The sequence below is a fragment of the Astatotilapia calliptera genome, chromosome 13 (genome assembly GCF_900246225.1).
Source record: "Astatotilapia calliptera chromosome 13, fAstCal1.2, whole genome shotgun sequence".
Taxonomy (NCBI): domain Eukaryota; kingdom Metazoa; phylum Chordata; class Actinopteri; order Cichliformes; family Cichlidae; genus Astatotilapia; species Astatotilapia calliptera.
In genome coordinates, this window is record NC_039314.1 from 755,496 (window position 1) to 774,752 (window position 19,257).

General features: G+C 40.7%; 1 protein-coding gene across 4 annotated transcripts in view; it reads left to right on the plus strand.

Moving 5' to 3' along the window:
* The first annotated feature begins 5,810 nt into the window (after positions 1-5,810).
* birc6 (baculoviral IAP repeat containing 6) overlaps positions 5,811-19,257 on the plus strand; it is a 132,627-nt gene continuing 119,180 nt past the window's right edge. For all 4 annotated transcript variants that reach the window (XM_026190469.1, XM_026190473.1, XM_026190472.1 and 1 more), the window contains exon 1: positions 5,811-6,240. In XM_026190469.1, the coding sequence (XP_026046254.1) occupies positions 6,030-6,240 (211 nt within the window). In that variant the 5' untranslated portion in view covers positions 5,811-6,029. The remainder of the gene's footprint in view (positions 6,241-19,257) is intronic.

A 19,257-nucleotide genomic window follows, 5' to 3' on the forward strand; every position in this document is an offset into this window, starting at 1 on the left:
TTTCCTGTAATCTGAGCTCAAAGATGAGAATATATAGAGTATAGTACAGTAAATTGTGCAAAGTTTACTATCAATTTTCTCAAAATCCGTACAGTAATTTGGGCTGTGGATAACAGGGTGAAGAGTGGGGGTCACCCAGAGTCATAATCCAGTGAGATATCTGCGTCACCTCTTATAGTTTTCCTGTAATCTGAGCTCAAAGATGAGAATATATAGAGTACAGTAGAGTAAATTGTGCAAAGTTTACTATCAATTTTCTCAAAAACCGTACAGTAATTTTTGCTGTGGATCACAGGGTGAAGAGTGGCGACAGCCTAGAGTCAGAATCCAGTGAAATATCTGCGTCACCTCTTATAGTTTTCTTGTAATCGGAACTCAAAGATGTCAATATGTAGAGTACAGTAAAGCAAAATGGGAAGATTTTACTATCAATTTTCTCAAAACTGTACAGTAATTTTGGCTGTGGATGACAGGGTGCAGAGTGGAGATGGCCTAGATTCATAATCCAGTGAAATATCTGCGTCACCTCTTACAGTTTTCCTGTAATCGGAACTCAAAGATGTCAATATGTAGAGTACAGTAAAGCAAAATGGGAAGATTTTACTATCAATTTTCTCAAAATCCATACAGTAATTTTTGCTGTGGATCACAGCATGCAGAGTGGGGGTCACCCAGAGTCATAATCCAGTGAAATATCTGCGTCACCTCTTACAGTTTTCCTGTAATCTGAGGTTAAAGACGAGGATATTAAAAGTACAGTAGAGTAAATTGTGCAAAGTTTACTATCAATTTTCTCAAAAACCGTACAGTAATTTTGGCTGTGGATCACAGGGTGAAGAGTGGCGACAGCCTAGAGTCAGAATACAGTGAAATATCTGCGTCACCTCTTACAGTTTTCCTGTAATCTGAGGTTAAAGACGAGGATATTAAAAGTACAGTAGAGTAAATTGTGCAAAGTTTACTATCAATTTTCTCAAAAACCGTACAGTAATTTTGGCTGTGGATCACAGGGTGAAGAGTGGCGACAGCCTAGAGTCAGAATACAGTGAGATATCTGCGTCACCTCTTATAGTTTTCCTGTAATCTGAGGCCAAAGATGTCAATATGTAGAGTACAGTAAAGCAAAATGGGAAGATTTTGCTATGAATTTTCTCAAAATCCATACAGTAATTTTTGCTGTGGATCACAGGGTGCAGAGTGGGGGTCACCCAGAGTCATAATCCAGTGAGATATCTGCGTCACCTCTTACAGTTTTCCTGTAATCTAAGCTCAAAGATGAGAATATATAGAGTACAGTAGAGTAAATTGTGCAAAGTTTACTATCAATTTTCTCAAAATCCGTACAGTAATTTTGGCTGTGGATCACAGGGTGAAGAGTGGAGATGGCCTAGATTCATAATCCAGTGAAATATCTGCGTCACCTCTTACAGTTTTCCTGTAATCGGAGCTCAAAGATGTCAATATGTAGAGTACAGTAAAGCAAAATGGGAAGATTTTGCTATCAATTTTCTCAAAAACTGTACAGTAATTTTGGCTGTGGATGACAGGGTGCAGAGTGGCGACAGCCTAGATTCAGAATCCAGTGAAATATCTGCGTCACCTCTTATAGTTTTCCTGTAATCGGAGCTCAAAGATGTCAATATGTAGAGTACAGTAAAGCAAAATGGGAAGATTTTACCATGACTTTTCTCAAAAACTGTACAGTAATTTTTGCTGTGGATCACAGGGTGCAGAGTGGGGGTCACCCAGAGTCATAATCCAGTGAGATATCTGCGTCACCTCTTACAGTTTTCCTGTAATCTAAGCTCAAAGATGAGAATATATAGAGTACAGTAGAGTAAATTGTGCAAAGTTTACTATCAATTTTCTCAAAATCCGTACAGTAATTTTTGCTGTGGATCACAGGGTGAAGACTGGAGATGGCCTAGATTCATAATCCAGTGAAATATCTGCGTCACCTCTTACAGTTTTCCTGTAATCGGAGATCAAAGATGTCAATATGTAGAGTACAGTAAAGCAAAATGGGAAGATTTTACTATCAATTTTCTCAAAAACTGTACAGTAATTTTGGCTGTGGATCACAGCATGCAGAGTGGGGGTCACCCAGAGTCAGAATCCAGTGAGATATCTGCGTCACCTCTTTCAGTTTTCCTGTAATCTGAGCTCAAAGATGAGGACATTAAAAGTATAGTTGAGTAAATTGGGTAAATTTTATTGTTAATTTTCTCTGAATCATACAGTAATTTGGGCTGTGGATCACAGGGGTGAAAGTGGAGATTAACCAAAACTGGGAGTGGATTGTGAAGTAAAATAGTGTCAGGACAGAAAACACTGCGTTTCTAAGCCAGTCGGCACCTATACCGTAATATGCGTAAGAGTAGTGCAACAACATTTTAGGTGCGGCTGGCGGGGCGGCTAGCTTGACTGCGACTTCGTAAGTGAGGGCTCACTTGACCGCAGTTGAAAGGCTGCTCCAACAGAACTTATTGTTTCGGAGGAAAACACGAACACGGTGTACAGTCGAGTCTTAATAGCTTACTTACAACTGGGCTCGTCAGGCTCTCTTCTTGGCTGAAGTGGTTATTATTATATTTACATGCTTCCAGCTCCCGTTTTTCCTCGATGACAACTCGTACCTTTCCACTCCCCTTTTTCTCCCTCCTCGCTCACAGACCCATAACGTGTATGGCAGTCCATTCTCCCTGCAACACGGACTACACTGCCCATGATGCTACATTCTTTAGAGCTATGCTTGTAGCATTTTGCCTGTTAGCTTAGCACAACAACAACAACAACGAAAAGGCGCTCTCTCACCCAGGAAACACACAGTCGCAGAGAGAGAGCGTCGCCCTGTAACCATGGCAACCGTAATGCTGCCGCCTGGAACAACAGAACGTAGCTGTCAAACAAAACCCAAACAGTCCTGACCCACGACAAAATGAAACAGGAAAGTACCGCAGTGTAATCCATTTATTTCAACAAAGTAACTGTATTCTGAATACCACCTTTTTAAACGGTAACTGTAACGGAATACAGTTACTCATATTTTGTATTTTAAATACGTAACGGCGGTACATGTATTCCGTTACTCCCCAACACTGCTCAAGACAGACCAGATCAGCTGCATCACAGACATTTCATACCTCATTTCAGGAGAAAAACTGAAATAACAACATAAAAAAGGAGAAAACCGACCTCAGAAACATGGCCAACATCTGTTTGATTAGACTAACAAATAATGGTTGGCCATTTTCAGGTGCTCGCCTAACCTTCAGTAGTTGTTCGAGCTCATCGAGAAGCTTAAGTTTTATATATCGAGTTTCCTTGGATTGATAATCTGTCTCGTATTGAAATTGTTCTTTGGTCAGTTTTGCCTGTTGCCAGAGATGGGCAGTAACGCGTTACTGTAATCTGATTACTTTTTTCAAGTAACGAGTAAAGTAAGGGATTACTATTGCAAAAACGGTAATTAGATTACCGTTACTTTCCCGTAGTAACGCTGCGTTACTGCGTTACTAAAACCGTGATTTTTTGCGAGAATGTCTCACGACAGTGACGTAAGCGAGTGCGCTGTTCGTGACAACAGCTGTGTGCAGATCAACAATGGATCACATATCGATTGTGGGAGAGAGTATGAGCGTGCAGCGTTTAAAGCGTGGAAGTACTGACGTTACTTTGAGTTTGATTCCATAAAAAGTGACAAAAACATTAGCGTCCATCATGCGTGGGAAGAAAACTTCTTTTTACAGCGAAAAAACCCCCTAAATTTCCAAACAAGCACCGAGTGCGCAACGACGTAATGGGAAATTCACAGAGAAACTCGCGGATTCTTCAACTGACCACGGCACACCTGCACCAGGGTAAACCTCCGCCTACCATAGTCCTGCTTTACAGGTGAAAATAGAGCAACAGGACCACTGAGTCTTTGACTTTATTTATTTTCTGCTGTGTTTTACTTGCATCTATTTGAAAGAGTGAGTGTAAACACAAATTTTTTTTTATTTTATGTGCTGGAATGTGTAGAAAATAGGTTTAAATGTTAAACTAATTTATTCAAGTCAGAGAATGTTGCATATAATTAAATTTTTGCTTGATGCATAAAGTTAAAAGATTAAAACTAATAAAACAAGTTAAAAAAAAGAGACTTTTCCATTTGATTACATTTTGTATGATGGATTATGCAGAAAAAGTAGAATTGGGCTGAAAGATCTATCGCTTTATCACCTCTTCAGGTTGTAAATCGTGTTTTTAAAAAGTAACTAAGTAACTAAGTAATTAATTACTTTTGAAAATAAGTAATCAGTAAAGTAACGGGATTACTTTTTGGGGGAAGTAATCAGTAATTAGTTACTGATTACTTTTTTCAAGTAACTTGACCAACACTGCCTGTTGCAGATTGACTTTATATTTTATAATTTGGTGGCCTGAATACTTTAAACATATAGAGATAACTTGTGCTATTTTACCAATGTTAGTGAGAATAGAAACCTAGTTCCTGTCTATATGCCCCTTAAATTTAAAAATTGCCATTTAATCTTTAGGACATTAAGTTCCTTGCAAAAAGGAAAGTCAGAGGATAGTGGATTGGAGAGATGGGTGTGTCAGTCCAAGTCAAAGAAGAGTTGAGTCTGACAAAACTACTTTGAATGTTGTGTACATGAATTATTCATATATCAACTCACATACACTTACACCATGTAAGGAAAAATCACAAAGAAAATGATCCATGTTCTCTGTATAAGTACTTAGTGCCCAGGACCTTTAGGCTCGGTGCTGACTGGTGAGACAAAGCTGATGTAATCAGTCAGTTGGCAAAGTATTGAGAACTGTAACCTCTTAAGTTATCTTGTGTGGAGAAAAACAGTCCAGGGATTTACTTAATATGTTTAATTTACTTAACACCTTAATGTGAAAACTAAACTGCAAATTCCATGATGTATTTTTTAAGCAGGAACCCACTGTGAATTCTCTCTGAGGCCCAAAAAACAGATGGTGAGAGTACTATCAGTTTGGTCATTGTGTTGTAGTAGTTTTGATTCCAAGTTTTCAGGGTGCATCATTGGCTATAGCAGATGTTTTAGAAGAAAAGGTGAATTAAGTTCTATGTATTTTTTTAAAAAATGATCTTGCTTTTATTCATTTTATCTGTTTTAATTCTGTTATTATGAGAGGATCCCACTCCTTACAACAGCGCTGCCAGTTTCCCATGATAATAAAGTTATTTATATAGTTATTATAAGTTCTTATCTTTATATTGATTAAAAGACTATGCTCTACACAGTCCTGTACATTTTCTGTTATTGAGAAATGAATATAAAATCTGCCCTAGCACTTGCACAAGTGATGGAATTTCCTTATAAATTAATTTTAATACTGGCAAACGACTTATTAGAGTTGCATAGAATTTAAAAATAAAATCAGTTTCCTCTCGGGTTGACCCCAGCAAGTTTTCAGGGTTTAATTGTTTTCTCACATTACTGTGCAGTTAAAAAAAAGGTCTGCTTAGGTTGCATTCCAATTCTAACTGAAAAAAAATATTGCAGGAAACTCTTTTTCTGGGCAGTGCTTTTCCATGATGCCCTAATTTACATTTTTCACTTGAAATATCAAATTCATCTGTGTTTAGTGTTTGAAGCCGATGATCACTGTAAAAATTCAGTTAACGCATAGAACCAAAATATAACCAATTTAATGTACTTTTTGTTGCGGAGCCACTGTTTTGTTGTTCTTAATGATTTGTCCAGCCGATGTTCTCGTTTGGTGTCGGCGTTATCGCGGGATGTGGTGCCGAGATACGCTAGCTCCGTTTACCTAGAGTGTAACTGACAGAAAGCCCAGCCTGGAGTTTGTCGGCGCTGATGGTGAATAGCCACTGCTGCGGTGACGGCCGGAGGAGAAGAAGCCGCAAAAGGAGTCAGCAGTGGCAGAGGAGTGACAGTTTGGACTTAGTCTTATAGATTTAGCAGTATTACGTCTACCATCGGATCTTTACAAACCTAAAAGGGAAGGGAAGGGAGAAATAAGGAAAGATGGCGGCCGCGGCCTCGCCGGGCTCGGGCTCGTCCACCTCCTCAGACTGGATTGTGCTGAGAGACGGTTGCCTGCGTTGCGACGAGGAGGGCCTGCTAAGCCTGTCCTACCACCCGGCCCTCAACGCTATCTTGGCCGTCACCAGCCGCGGCAGTATTAAAGTAATTGACGGCACTTCGGGGGCCATTCTTCAGGCTTCAGCATTGCACGGTAAATATCGGAGTCCTCTGTCAAGCCATTTCACCAGCAGTTTCAGTTTTGACAAGCCAAACACTGACTGTCAACAGACACTAAACACGACACTGGCTGAGTTGTAACCTCAGCCCGCTAATGTTAGCTCTTACTAGCATGGCCTAGTCAGGGTATTTGGCAACTAGGATTTATGTAGCCTTTTCTGCCTAAACCAGGGTCATCGTCTTTGGACATTGGTGTGTTTATGATCAAACAAGTTCAAGTTCTTCTTGAACACCTGCGTTTGCTAATGTTTACTATAGCTGCAACTTGACATATCTCCCATGTCTGCTAATAGCTGGAAAGTGCCAGTTAGCCGGTTAACCTTCCCGGTCAGTTTCTGTCATATTGGTGGTCATGTATGATGTGTCGTTAAAACTACAGTTTACACGGTGGCTATCTGAAGTATCAGAATTACTATCACCCGCTTGGATGTGGTACTATGTTCTTCGCTGAATTGTTGTGATAGTCAGTAGGCTAGCTAGCGGCTCCCCGGGTGCTTTACTTCACAACCCACCGGGTGCACTGTCAGTTGTTTGGAAGTACTGGTGTGATGTTCAAAGTAAACTCACTGTGCCAGTGTAACAGTGTGGACGTGTTTGTTCACATCAGTTAACTTAATAAAGCTTTAGAGAGTTTGTCAGAAAGTTACTTTTGACGGAACATGTTAAAGCATTGTATAGTCAGGTATAGGAGGAGCACGTCGTGCTCCTCCTATACCTGGTGTTTGAACATTAGTGCATAGATGGAGTTTTTACAGAACTGGTGAAAGAGAAATTCATTACCATTGTTGGTTTGGGTGCCCCATAGGAAGCTTTGGTATTGTTAACATATTAATGGCACCCGTTTGCTAATGGTTGCGTGTCTTTCATCCTGACTTTTATTATTTAATAAAATTTGCATATTTTGAAATGTCTGTTTATTAGGATTCGTTTCTTATAATGGCACCTGTTATTACTTTGTCTAAAGAGGTAATAGGTAGAACCTTACAACAGCTACGTTTTTGGTGCTCTTGGTCTCTTTGACTCTGCAATATTGTGTAAACAAACAAACAAAAAACCCTGCTTGCTTTTATGATTTGCAGTCCAAGGTGGATTGATATGGGCAAAGGAAGAACCCACTGAATTCTGGTGGCAATCTGAATAGAGGTCTGTTGATTTGGCTGAGGAATCTCATATCATATCAGAAAGGAGTATTGGCTTTGGAAATGGTATTTGCTCATAATGTTCACCTCTGATTTCCTCATCTTATAGAGGTCCACCATATTGGACGTGATGTGTGGTAACAATCATGTTATATGTATGGCCAATATGCGTACTTAACATAGAAATTATTGTTCCCCCCTCCTCACAAGGCCTATATCATGCTGCGTGGTTAGGTACATTAAAAATCAAGGACAGAAAGAGATTTTTTTTTTCTAAAACACTATCCTGTTGTTTCAGATAACAGAATTGGAAAAAGGTCAGATTAATAGTATAACAATCTTACATTATTTGACCTTGTGAAATCACCATTGTCAGTTTCAAGCAATATTTGACCATTTAAAATTTTTACATTTATATTTTCGTGATATCTTTCTAGGTTTTTTTTTTTTTTTTCTTCTTTCTCATCTTCTTCAGCTGCCTATTCCGGGACTACTCTTGCTTTCTCATATCCACCTCATCCTCTCTCCTCAACTAAACTTAGGGTTGTAACATAAGAAATTCTACATAAACACATTTAATTTAATTTTGTTATTGTCGCAATTAGCTATCCTTAGCAGATCAGACATGCGATGCTGTCGTCTCTGGACAGCTGACATGAGATGGCTAAACAACAACATAATGTTAAAAGCTAGCGTCATGCCAGCTAACATTAGACTCTAGTGTCCTAAAACTTTTAAACTATCTCCACTCTGATCACCAGTTTGATTACATTCTCACACCACAAGAGTTCATTTGTCTTCAAAGAAGTTTCGTTAACAGCCATGAATAGCAGCAAAAAGGAGCTAACAGCTGCACAGCAGTGGAAAATTCTAACAATTCACCTCAGTATCACTGTCATTAATCAGAAATGAGCTATACTGACTCGTTTACTCATAGTTGCTATAGTTTGTCCCATTTACATAATTTTTAACAGGTTTTTCATTTTGTTTCAGAAGTTTTACACATCCAAAATGGTCAACAAGTTAATATCACATGTCTGCAAAACCTCTATAGAGCTAAATGACTTGGTGCTTGCATTATAAAGTGTGTTGTTTTGTGGCTAAGAAATGGGAAGTGACTGAACTCATGATACAAAAATCCATATTGTTTTACAGTTGTTCCATCTTACTTTACCATAAAGACCACGTGGAGCTGTTAGGGTTAGGGTTAGGGTTAGTATGCTGGGTCACTGAAAGTTGTATTGCTCAGCTAATGAGGGAACTGGAAAAGCATCAGTAAAGTTTTTTTAATTTTTTGTTGATGATTATCCAATGGTTCTTGTTGGATGCAAGTAGGTAAAAATCACTGGAGGCACTTTGACTTCATGTTGAGTGATTACAAAGAGACCAATGCCTATCAAGTCTAAGTCTTAATCAGGGTTAAACTCAGAGCCAGAATTAAATACCAGCAATTAGCAGCAATTTGCAAACATCTGAGGCATATTATAGAACCCCGAAGAACATCAGAAATAAAGGATCTAAAGCATTTTGGATTTATAACAAAGGGGATGAATCTCGACATCATTATGAATTTATAACACATTAATAGTTTTATCTTGATGTCTTATCTTGATTGTGTTGTTTTTAATGATTACTGAAGGTCAAAATTATTACAGTAGATAAAATTATAGATCAGATTTGATGTAAACATATAAACATTATTACTACACATAGTCTCTCTTGTAAATGTCAGACTTAAACCAAAAAATTACTACGATTAAAATTTTTAGCCCCCATTGGTAATAGTCAGTTGCATAACCCTTTTGCTGGTTATCATCCTGCAGTTGTTTGTTGTGATTTTCAATATGTCTCACACGTTTTTTAACAACCCAAACTCAACTTCCCAGACAAGTCTCTCAAACCCCTGCAGATTTAATGTCGTCTGACATGGACCTTGGTCTTCAGTTCATACCACAGATTTTTAAAGATTAAAGTCAGAACTTTAAGAAGATGCCTGTCTGTTTTTTCCAGTTTTTTTTACTTCCTACCTTTCTACCTTATCTTACCTTAAAGAAGAGCAAACACAACAGTCAATGAGTATTATACTCGGACAAAAAAAAGTTGATCTGTGTATAAAGAGTAATTGAGATGTAAAACATGAGAGAAATCAAGTGGTTTGATATCAGAGCTTATTTGTATGTATTATGTATTTTTCACTATCTGAACTTTTTTTTGTTCTGTTTTTGTTTTTTTAGGTTAGAAAAATCAAAGCACTGCTTTTCCTTTTGTTTTCGTGCAGTCTGTGCTGCCGTGTATTTATTATCACTGTGTTAATGTTCATATACTGATTGTTTTGCCTCTCGTAAATATCATATCACCGTAGGGCTATGCGATATCACCAAAATCTCATATCCTGATATAAGACATTTTTCGTCCCGACAACGATATTTATCACAAAAATTTTACATTTTCTGTAAATTCTGTGAATCTCTTTGAACTCGACTTGTGCAAAGTTTTTTCAGCTGGACGTCGTGTACCTAGAATCGAGTGTTACATAAGTTGAAACGGAGGCAATTTTCTTTGTGAGTATTTATTACCCCCGTGGTGCAGGGGAAAGCCTGTCCTAAGGTTTTGTTTTTTTTTTCTTAGCAGCTGATGGCTCTTTTTAGCTTCTCATCTGAAAACACTCTGCGATTTGGTTTATTTTGAAAAATCTCAACAGGATCTTCAACTTTATTGTGAAAGGTCAGCCCTATAGAGAACCATAGAGTGGTTCTATATAGAACCCTATATAGAACAGCCCTATATCACCGTAAAGGTGACTCCTTTAGTATACCCAGTCTCTCAAACCTTCATTATACTCTACAATGTAATATATAATATATAAAGTCTCATAGTCACAAAAAATTGGCAGGCACGTGGACATCTTCACAGACCTTTGTGCTCACTGTCTGAAAATGAAATTTATGTCTACAGACTCAAGGACATGAAAAATCTCAACTCCTAAACTAGAGCTGGGCGATAGAATGATAACGATATGTATCGCGATATAACTTTTTCTCGATAGAAAAATTAAACTATTGCGATAGACCTCGCCGCTCTTGTCCTCTTAAGAAAAAAAAAAAAAAAAAAAAGAACAGCCAAACCAAATTAAGTAGTGCAGAGCCGAACCAATCACAGCCGCAGCGTTATGTCACGTGACTTGTTACGTACAGCACAAGTGCCAAGCTGCACATGTGTATTTGTTTGGGAAGCAGCCAGCCACCGTACCGCCCGGGTAATGGAGGAAATGAGTGTGCCGACTAGAAAAATCAACCGAGCGTGACCGAAGAGAAAACAGATGATGGTTCCAATGCCGGAGAGATTGTCGAACGGAAGAGCCATAGAAGTTCCGTAGTGTGAAGGTATTTCGGCTATTTCAAGTCTGACAAAAAACAGAGTAGCGTTCACTGTAAATTGTGCCGAAAGCAAGTCTGGAAATACAATAAACTGGTGCATGCTCAGGCTACGTCCACACGTACCCGGGTATTTTTGAAAACGCAGATTTTTCTATGCGTTTGCACCTTTCGTCCACACGTAAACGGCGTTTTTGGTCACTGAAAACGAAGATTTTTAAAAACTCCCACCAGGGTGGATATTTTTGAAAACTCCGTTTTTGCATTTACGTGTGGACTAGAAAAACGGAGAAAACGCAGCGTCAAAGGTGTGCGCATTTTTTTGACGTCACACTGTGCGCCACGTTATTGTTTCGGTGAAATGAATTTCTACAATACTGTTACTATTAATTCTACTCTCTGCAGTGTTTAAATGCTTACATATACACACAGTTACTGTCCCTCCACACATACGACTCTGTTCTGCTTCTGTGCCCCAGCTTAGTTTACTTTTTCCCACCGAGGCTTCTAGACTTCTGATTGGCGATTCCTAACCGTGGACCTAGGAACCTAGGATTATTTTTTAAAAGGGAAAATCTTCGTTTTCAAAAATACCCGTGTACGTGTGGACGTAGCCTCAGTCTCTGACTGGAAGCGCTAATTCGTCATTCGGCTTTTGTCAGACTAAAGTAACTGTTAAAACTGTTTGAAAAGCTAAGCTATACAACAAGGAGAGATTGAGAATTTCCTTTTAGTTCTCAGTTTATTTGATATTGACAAAAGTTAGTCAGTTTTGTCTGTTCTTCTGTAAAACAAACTAAGATTTATTTTTAGAATTAATATTTTGTTTCTAAGTGGAATTGACAATTTAGTAGTCTGTTTTGTTTGTTCTATTTTGAAACTTAAACGCTTTAGCGGCTGCCTTTTGTGTAGTTTGCAATATTTGCCTTTATTTATCTGAAAAAGTCTCATGTTCCTTAAGTACATCTACCCTGTTGAACTTATTATGGGAAATAAATATTTAAATAAAAACAAGCTGCTGATTATTTCACATTTTACTTGTGATCAACGGCAAATTTAAATCTTACAAATATAGTTATTTGGCTTATATCGTGATAGATATCGTTATCGCCTGAAATGAAAAAAACATATCGTGATATGAAAAAATCTTATATCGCCCAGCTCTATCCTAAACTTAAATGCTTTTTTTGAAATTGTTTTTAAGGCACTTGCACACATGATGGAATTTTTTTTTTCCCCCCCTGGAAAGTTCATGTTTGCTAAGAATTAGGGTTGGGCGATTGGACAATTATATCGACCAATCACCTTTTACAAGGGTGGTTTATTTATTTATTTGCCCATGAGTAAGTTTGTTAATAATGATGGAGCTAATAGAAACAGGCAACAGAAAAAAAAAATAGCGCTGTTTTAGCAGCACCCTCTTTCATCTGTGAACGAAATGCACCCTCCTCAGAGTGCGCCCAAGTGCTTGTTAATGGAGCTGCAAAAGCTGGTGATAGTCGTGGAATTTAGCCGTGTTTGAGTATTTTGCTCGCACTATATGTCTGCACAAGTGACACACCGCTTTAGTTACATCCTTTGGTTTACCTCTTTCATCTAGTTTAAAGCCAAAGAAATCCCAAATTGGTGACTTGTTTTTTTTTTTATTTTTAGCGCTTCCAGCGTTAACACGCCGTCATCACATCTGGTGCGCAGATTGAGTCAAAATCAGGTGGGTTGAGAGAGTTAAACGTGGTCATCGTGATTAAACTTTTTAAGCCACGTTAACGCTGATGCGCGCGTGTGTGTGTATATATATATATATATATATATATATATATATGCATGCATGCTCGGGTCCTCTACCAGAGGCCTGGGAGCTTGAGGGTCCTGCGCAGTATCTTAGCTGTTCCCAGGACTGCACGCTTCTGGACAGAGATCTCCGATGTTGTTCCCGGGATCTGCTGGAGCCACTTGCCTAGCTTGGGAGTCACCGCACCTAGTGCTCCGATTACCACGGGGACCACCGTTACCTTCACCCTCCACATCCTCTCGAGCTCTTCTCTGAGCCCTTGGTATTTCTCCAGCTTCTCGTGTTCCTTCTTCCGGATATTGCTGTCATTCGGAACCGCTACATCGATCACTACGGCCGTCGTCTTCTGTTTGTCTACCACCACTATGTCCGGTTGGTTAGCCACCACCATTTTGTCCGTCTGTATCTGGAAGTCCCACAGGATCTTAGCTCGGTCATTCTCCACCACCCTTGGGGGCATCTCCCATTTTGACCTCGGGACTTCCAGGTTATACTCGGCACAGATGTTCCTGTACACTATGCCGGCCACTTGGTTATGGCGTTCCATGTATGCCTTGCCTGCTAGCATCTTGCACCCTGCTGTTATGTGCTGGATTGTCTCTGGGGCATCTTTACACAGCCTGCACCTGGGGTCTTGCCTGGTGTGATAGACCCCAGCCTCTATGGATCTTGTGCTCAGAGCTTGTTCTTGTGCTGCCATGATTAGTGCCTCTGTGCTGTCTTTCAGTCCAGCTTTGTCCAGCCACTGGTAGGATTTCTGGATATCAGCCACCTCCTCTATCTGCCGGTGGTACATACCGTGCAGGGGCCTGTCCTTCCATGATGGTTCCTCGTCTCCCTCCTCTTTCTTGGGTTTCTGCTGCCTGAGGTATTCACTGAGCACTCGGTCAGTTGGGGCCATCTTCCCAATGTATTCTTGGATGTTCGTTGTCTCATCCTGGACTGTGGTGCTGACACTCAACAGTCCCCGGCCCCCTTCCTTCCGCTTAGCGTACAGCCTCAGGGTGCTGGACTTGGGGTGAAACCCTCCATGCATGGTAAGGAGCTTTCTTGTCTTTATGTCAGTGGCTTCTATCTCCTCCTTTGGCCAGCCTATTACCCCAGCAGGGTACCTGATCACGGGCAGGGCGTACGTGTTGATGGCCCGGATCTTGTTCTTACCATTCAGCTGACTCCTCAGGACTTGCCTGACCCTCTGCAGGTACTTGGTGGTTGCAGCTTTTCTAGCGGCCTCTTCATGGTTCCCATTCGCCTGTGGGATCCCCAAGTACTTGTAACTGTCCTCCATGTCTGCAATGTTGCCTTCTGGTAGTTCAATCCCCTCAGTTCTGACTACCTTCCCTCTCTTTGTTACCATCCGACTACACTTCTCCAGTCCGAACGACATTCCAATGTCATTGCTGTATAGCCTGGTAGTGTGGATCAGTGAATCGATGTCTCGTTCACTCTTGGCATACAGCTTGATGTCATCCATGTACAGGAGGTGGCTGACAACTGCTCCGTTCCGTAGTCGGTATCCGTAGCCAGTCTTGTTAATGATCTCACTGAGGGGGTTCAGACCTATGCAGAACAGCAGTGGGGACAGAGCATCTCCTTGGTAGATCCCGCACTTGATGGTGATTTGTGCTATGGGCTTGGAGTTGGCCTCTAGTGTTGTACACCACATCCCCATTGAGTTCCTGATGAAGGCTCTTAGGGTCCTGTTGATCTTGTACAATTCTAAGCATTCCAGTATCCAGCTGTGGGGCATTGAGTCATAGGCCTTCTTGTAATCAATCCAGGCAGTGCACAGGTTGGTCAGTCTGGTCTTGCAGTCTCGGCTGACTGTTCTGTCTACCAGTAGCTGGTGTTTTGCGCCTCTGGTATTCTTGCCAATCCCTTTCTGTGCCCCGCTCACATGAGATTAAGCCAATGTTGACTTTTAGCTTACAGAGACTGAAAGAAGATGAGAAAATGTGATTTAAGTTTTTGAGTGTGATGACCCATGTGCCTGTTCATCTTAACCGATATGATGCCTGACAGGAGCTTCCATGTAGTACTGAGGCAGGTTATTGGTCGGTAGTTGGAGGGGACAGGTCCCTTCTTGGGGTCCTTGGGGATCAGGACCGTTCGACCTTCGGTTAGCCATTCTGGGTGTCTCTCGTTAACTAGCAGCTGGTTCATTTGTGCTGCCAGACGCTCGTGGAGTGCACTCAAAAGCCTGCCATCCATGGATTCTGTCAGTGTTTTGATCTGTTCACCATCAACATTGCGTGCAGCAGCAACCACAGCCTCCCAGACACTGTTCAGAGAGGTGTACTGTTTTCCCTCCTTGTAAATCTCACATTTGATGATGGACCACAGGTTCTCAATGGGGTCCAGATCAGGTGACCAAGGTGGCCATGTCATTAGGTTTTCTTCTTTTATACCCTTTCTTGCCAGCCACGCTGTGGAGTACTTGGACGCGTGTGATGGAGCATTGTCCTGCATGAAAATCATGTTTTTCTTGAAGGATGCAGACTTCTTCCTGTACCACTGCTTGAAGAAGGTGTCTTCCAGAAACTGGCAGTAGGACTGGGAGTTGAGCTTGACTCCATCCTCAACCCGAAAAGGCCCCACAAGCTCATCTTTGATGATACCAGCCCAAACCAGTACTCCACCTCCACCTTGTTGGCGTCTGAGTCGGACTGGAGCTCTCTGCCCTTTACCAATCCAGCCACGGGCCCATCCATCTGGCCCATCAAGACTCGCTCTCATTTCATCAGTCCATAAAACCTTAGAAAAACCAGTCTTGAGATATTTCTTGGCCCAGTCTTGACGTTTCAGCTTGTGTGTCTTGTTCAGTGGTGGTCGTCTTTCAGCCTTTCTTACCTTGGCCATGTCTCTGAGTATTGCACACCTAGAGCTGGGCGATATGAGATTTTTTTCATATCACGATATGTTTTTTTCATTTCAGGCGATAATGATATCTATCACGATATAAGCCAAATAACTATATTTGTAAGATTTAAATGTGCCGTTGCTCACAAGTAAAATGTGAAATAATCAGCAGCTTGTTTTTATTTAAATATTTATTTCCCATAATAAGTTCAACAGGGTAGATGTACTTAAGGAACATGAGACTTTTTCAGATAAATAAAGGCAAATATTGCAAACTACACAAAAGGCAGCCACTAAAGCGTTTAAGTTTCAAAATAGAACAAATGAAACAGACTAAATTGTCAATTCCACTTAGAAACAAAATATTAATTCTAAAAATATATCTTAGTTCGTTTTACAGAAGAACAGACAAAACTGACTAACTTTTGTCAATATCAAATAAACTGAGAACTAAAAGGAAATTCTCAATCTCTCCTTGTTGTATAGCTTAGCTTTTCAAACAGTTTTAACAGTTACTTTAGTCTGACAAAAGCCGAATGACGAATTAGCGCTTCCAGTCAGAGACTGAGGCTACGTCCACACGTACACGGGTATTTTTGAAAACGGAGATTTTCCGTTTCCGTTTTAAAAAAATAATCCCGTCCACACATAAAGGCAGAAATGAAGGAAAACGCTGCTATGAACATGCCAAAGCAGCAGGTGGCGCTAAATTCCTAACCGTGCAGAAATGTTGGCCAATCAGAAGTCTAGAAGCCTCGGTGGGAAAAAGTAAACAAAGCTGGGGCACAGAAGCAGAACAGAGTCGTACAGTGAGGAAAAAAAGTATTTAGTCAACCACCGATTGTGCAAGTTCCCCCACCTAAAATGATGACAGAGGTCAGTAATTTGCACCAGAGGTACACTTCAACTGTGAGAGACAGAATGTGGAAAAAAAAATCCATGAATCCACATGGTAGGATTTGTAAAGAATTTATTCGTAAATCAGGGTGGAAAATAAGTATTTGGTCAATAACAAAAATACAACTCAATACTTTGTAACATAACCTTTGTTGGCAATAACAGAGGTCAAACGTTTACTATAGGTCTTTACCAGGTTTGCACACACAGTAGCTGGTATTTTGGCCCATTCCTCCATGCAGATCTTCTCGAGAGCAGTGATGTTTTGGGGCTGTCGGCGAGCAACACGGACTTTCAACTCCCGCCACTGATTTTCTATGGGGTTGAGGTCTGGAGACTGGCTAGGCCACTCCAGGACTTTCAAATGCTTCTTACAGAGCCACTCCTTTGTTGCCCGGGCGGTGTGTTTTGGATCATTGTCATGTTGGAAGACCCAGCCTCGTTTCATCTTCAAAGTTCTCACTGATGGAAGGAGGTTTTGGCTCAAAATCTCACGATACATGGCCCCATTCATTCTGTCCTTAACACGGATCAGTCATCCTGTCCCCTTGGCAGAAAAACAGCCCCATAGCATGATGTTTCCACCCCCATGCTTCACAGTAGGTATGGTGTTCTTGGGATGCAACTCAGTATTCTTCTTCCTCCAAACACGACGAGTTGAGTTTATACCAAAAAGTTCTACTTTGGTTTCATCTGACCACATGACATTCTCCCAATCCTCTGCTGTATCATCCATGTGCTCTCTGGCAAACTTCAGACGGGCCTGGACATGCACTGGCTTCAGCAGCGGAACACGTCTGGCACTGCGGGATTTGATTCCCTGCCGTTGTAGTGTGTTACTGATGGTGACCTTTGTTACTTTGGTCCCAGCTTTCTGCAGGTCATTCACCAGGTCCCCCCGTGTGGTTCTGGGATCTTTGCTCACCGTTCTCATGATCATTTTGACCCCACGGGATGAGATCTTGCGTGGAGCCCCAGATCGAGGGAGATTATCAGTGGTCTTGTATGTCTTCCATTTTCTGATGATTGCTCCCACAGTTGATTTTTTCACACCAAGCTGCTTGCCTATTGTAGATTCACTCTTCCCAGTCTGGTGCAGGTCTACAATACTTTTCCTGGTGTCCTTCGAAAGCTCTTTGGTGTTGGCCATGGCGGCGTTTGGAGTCTGACTGTTTGAGGCTGTGGACAGGTGTCTTTTATACAGATGATGAGTTCAAACAGGTGCCATTCATACAGGTAACGAGTGGGGGACAGAAAAGCTTCTTACAGAAGACGTTACAGGTCTGTGAGAGCCAGAGATTTTCCTTGTTTGAGGTGACCAAATACTTATTTTCCACCCTGATTTACGAATAAATTCTTTACAAATCCTACCATGTGAATTCATGGATTTTTTTTTTCACATTCTGTCTCTCACAGTTGAAGTGTACCTCTGGTGCAAATTACTGACCTCTGTCATCATTTTAAGTGGGGGAACTTGCACAATCGGTGGCTGACTAAATACTTTTTGCCCCACTGTATGTGTGGAGGGACAGTAACTGTGTGTATATGTAAGCATTTAAACACTGCAGAGAGTAGAATTAACAGTATTGTAGAAATTCATTTCACCGAAACAATAACGTGGCGCACAGTGTGACGCATGCACCAGTTTACTGTATTTCCAGACTTGCTTTCGGCACAATTTACAGTGCACGCTACTTTGTTTTTTGTCAGACTTGAAATAGCCGAAATACCTTCACACTACGGAACTTCTATGGCTCTTCCGTTCGACAATCTCTCCGGCATTGGAACCATCATCTGTTTTCTCTTCGGTCACGTTCGGTTGATTTTTCTAGTCTGCACACTCATTTCTTCCATTACGCGCTGGCTCCATTACCCGCTGGCTGCTTCCCAGACAAACACATGTGCGGCTTTGGCTGTGTATGTATGTATGTATATATATATATATATATATATATATATATATATATATATATATATATATATATATATATATATATATATATATATATATATTAGTGCTGTCAATAGATTAAAAAAAATTAACTAACTAATCTCACAATTTTCTGTTATTAATTGCGATTAATCTCAATTACTTTATTAATAGCCTGGCTCCAATTACATTTTTTTATTCTTTATATTTTAAGTAATTATCGTTGTTCACCGAAGTCCAGTGGTCTCCGGTGAGAGCGACATTCCTTACTTGCACAAGCTTGCTGGACTGCTGAGCCCTCTGGTCCCCATACAAAGTGTGCAGTCTCGACACAATGGTTCCTCTCGAGGGCAGATTGTAACACTCATCTCCTGATGCAGCACGAATGACTTCTCTCAGTCCATCATCTTCTACTATGCTAACTGGTTGGCAGTTTTTAGCTATCCAAACAACCAAGGAATTGGTTACCTTTTCTCTCACATTTTTTGTTATTCGTCCACAAGCACCATACTCCTGAAGCGTAGACTGGCGAGGTCCCGTAGAGGTGGATTCAGTTGGGTGTTTTGCTCTCAGGTGATACGCCAGTGATGAACTGCTTCTGTGGTACTTGAATTCAGCGTTGCAAATTGTGCATCTTACTCTCGTTTTGTCCAACAAGCCATCAGGCAACTTCTTAAAGAGAAACTTTCCACCCAAAAGTCCGCCCTCGTCCATGCTTGCGTGTGTTAGCTAGTGTTAGCTAGATAGTAGCATGGTGTCACTTCTTCTTCTTCTTCTAATCATTTCTGTCAGGCCAAACGCCAGCATAGCACACTGTTGCCCCCTCCTCCAGAGGTGCTCATGAATTTAAAGGTCTTAGATTACAGGAAATTAATAAAAAAACAAAATCAGCGTTAAATTTTTTTAATGCATTAAACATTTCGCGTTGATCTTAACAATTAACGCGATAATTTTGACAGCACTAATATATATATATTCGCCTAGCTTGGGAGTCACCGCA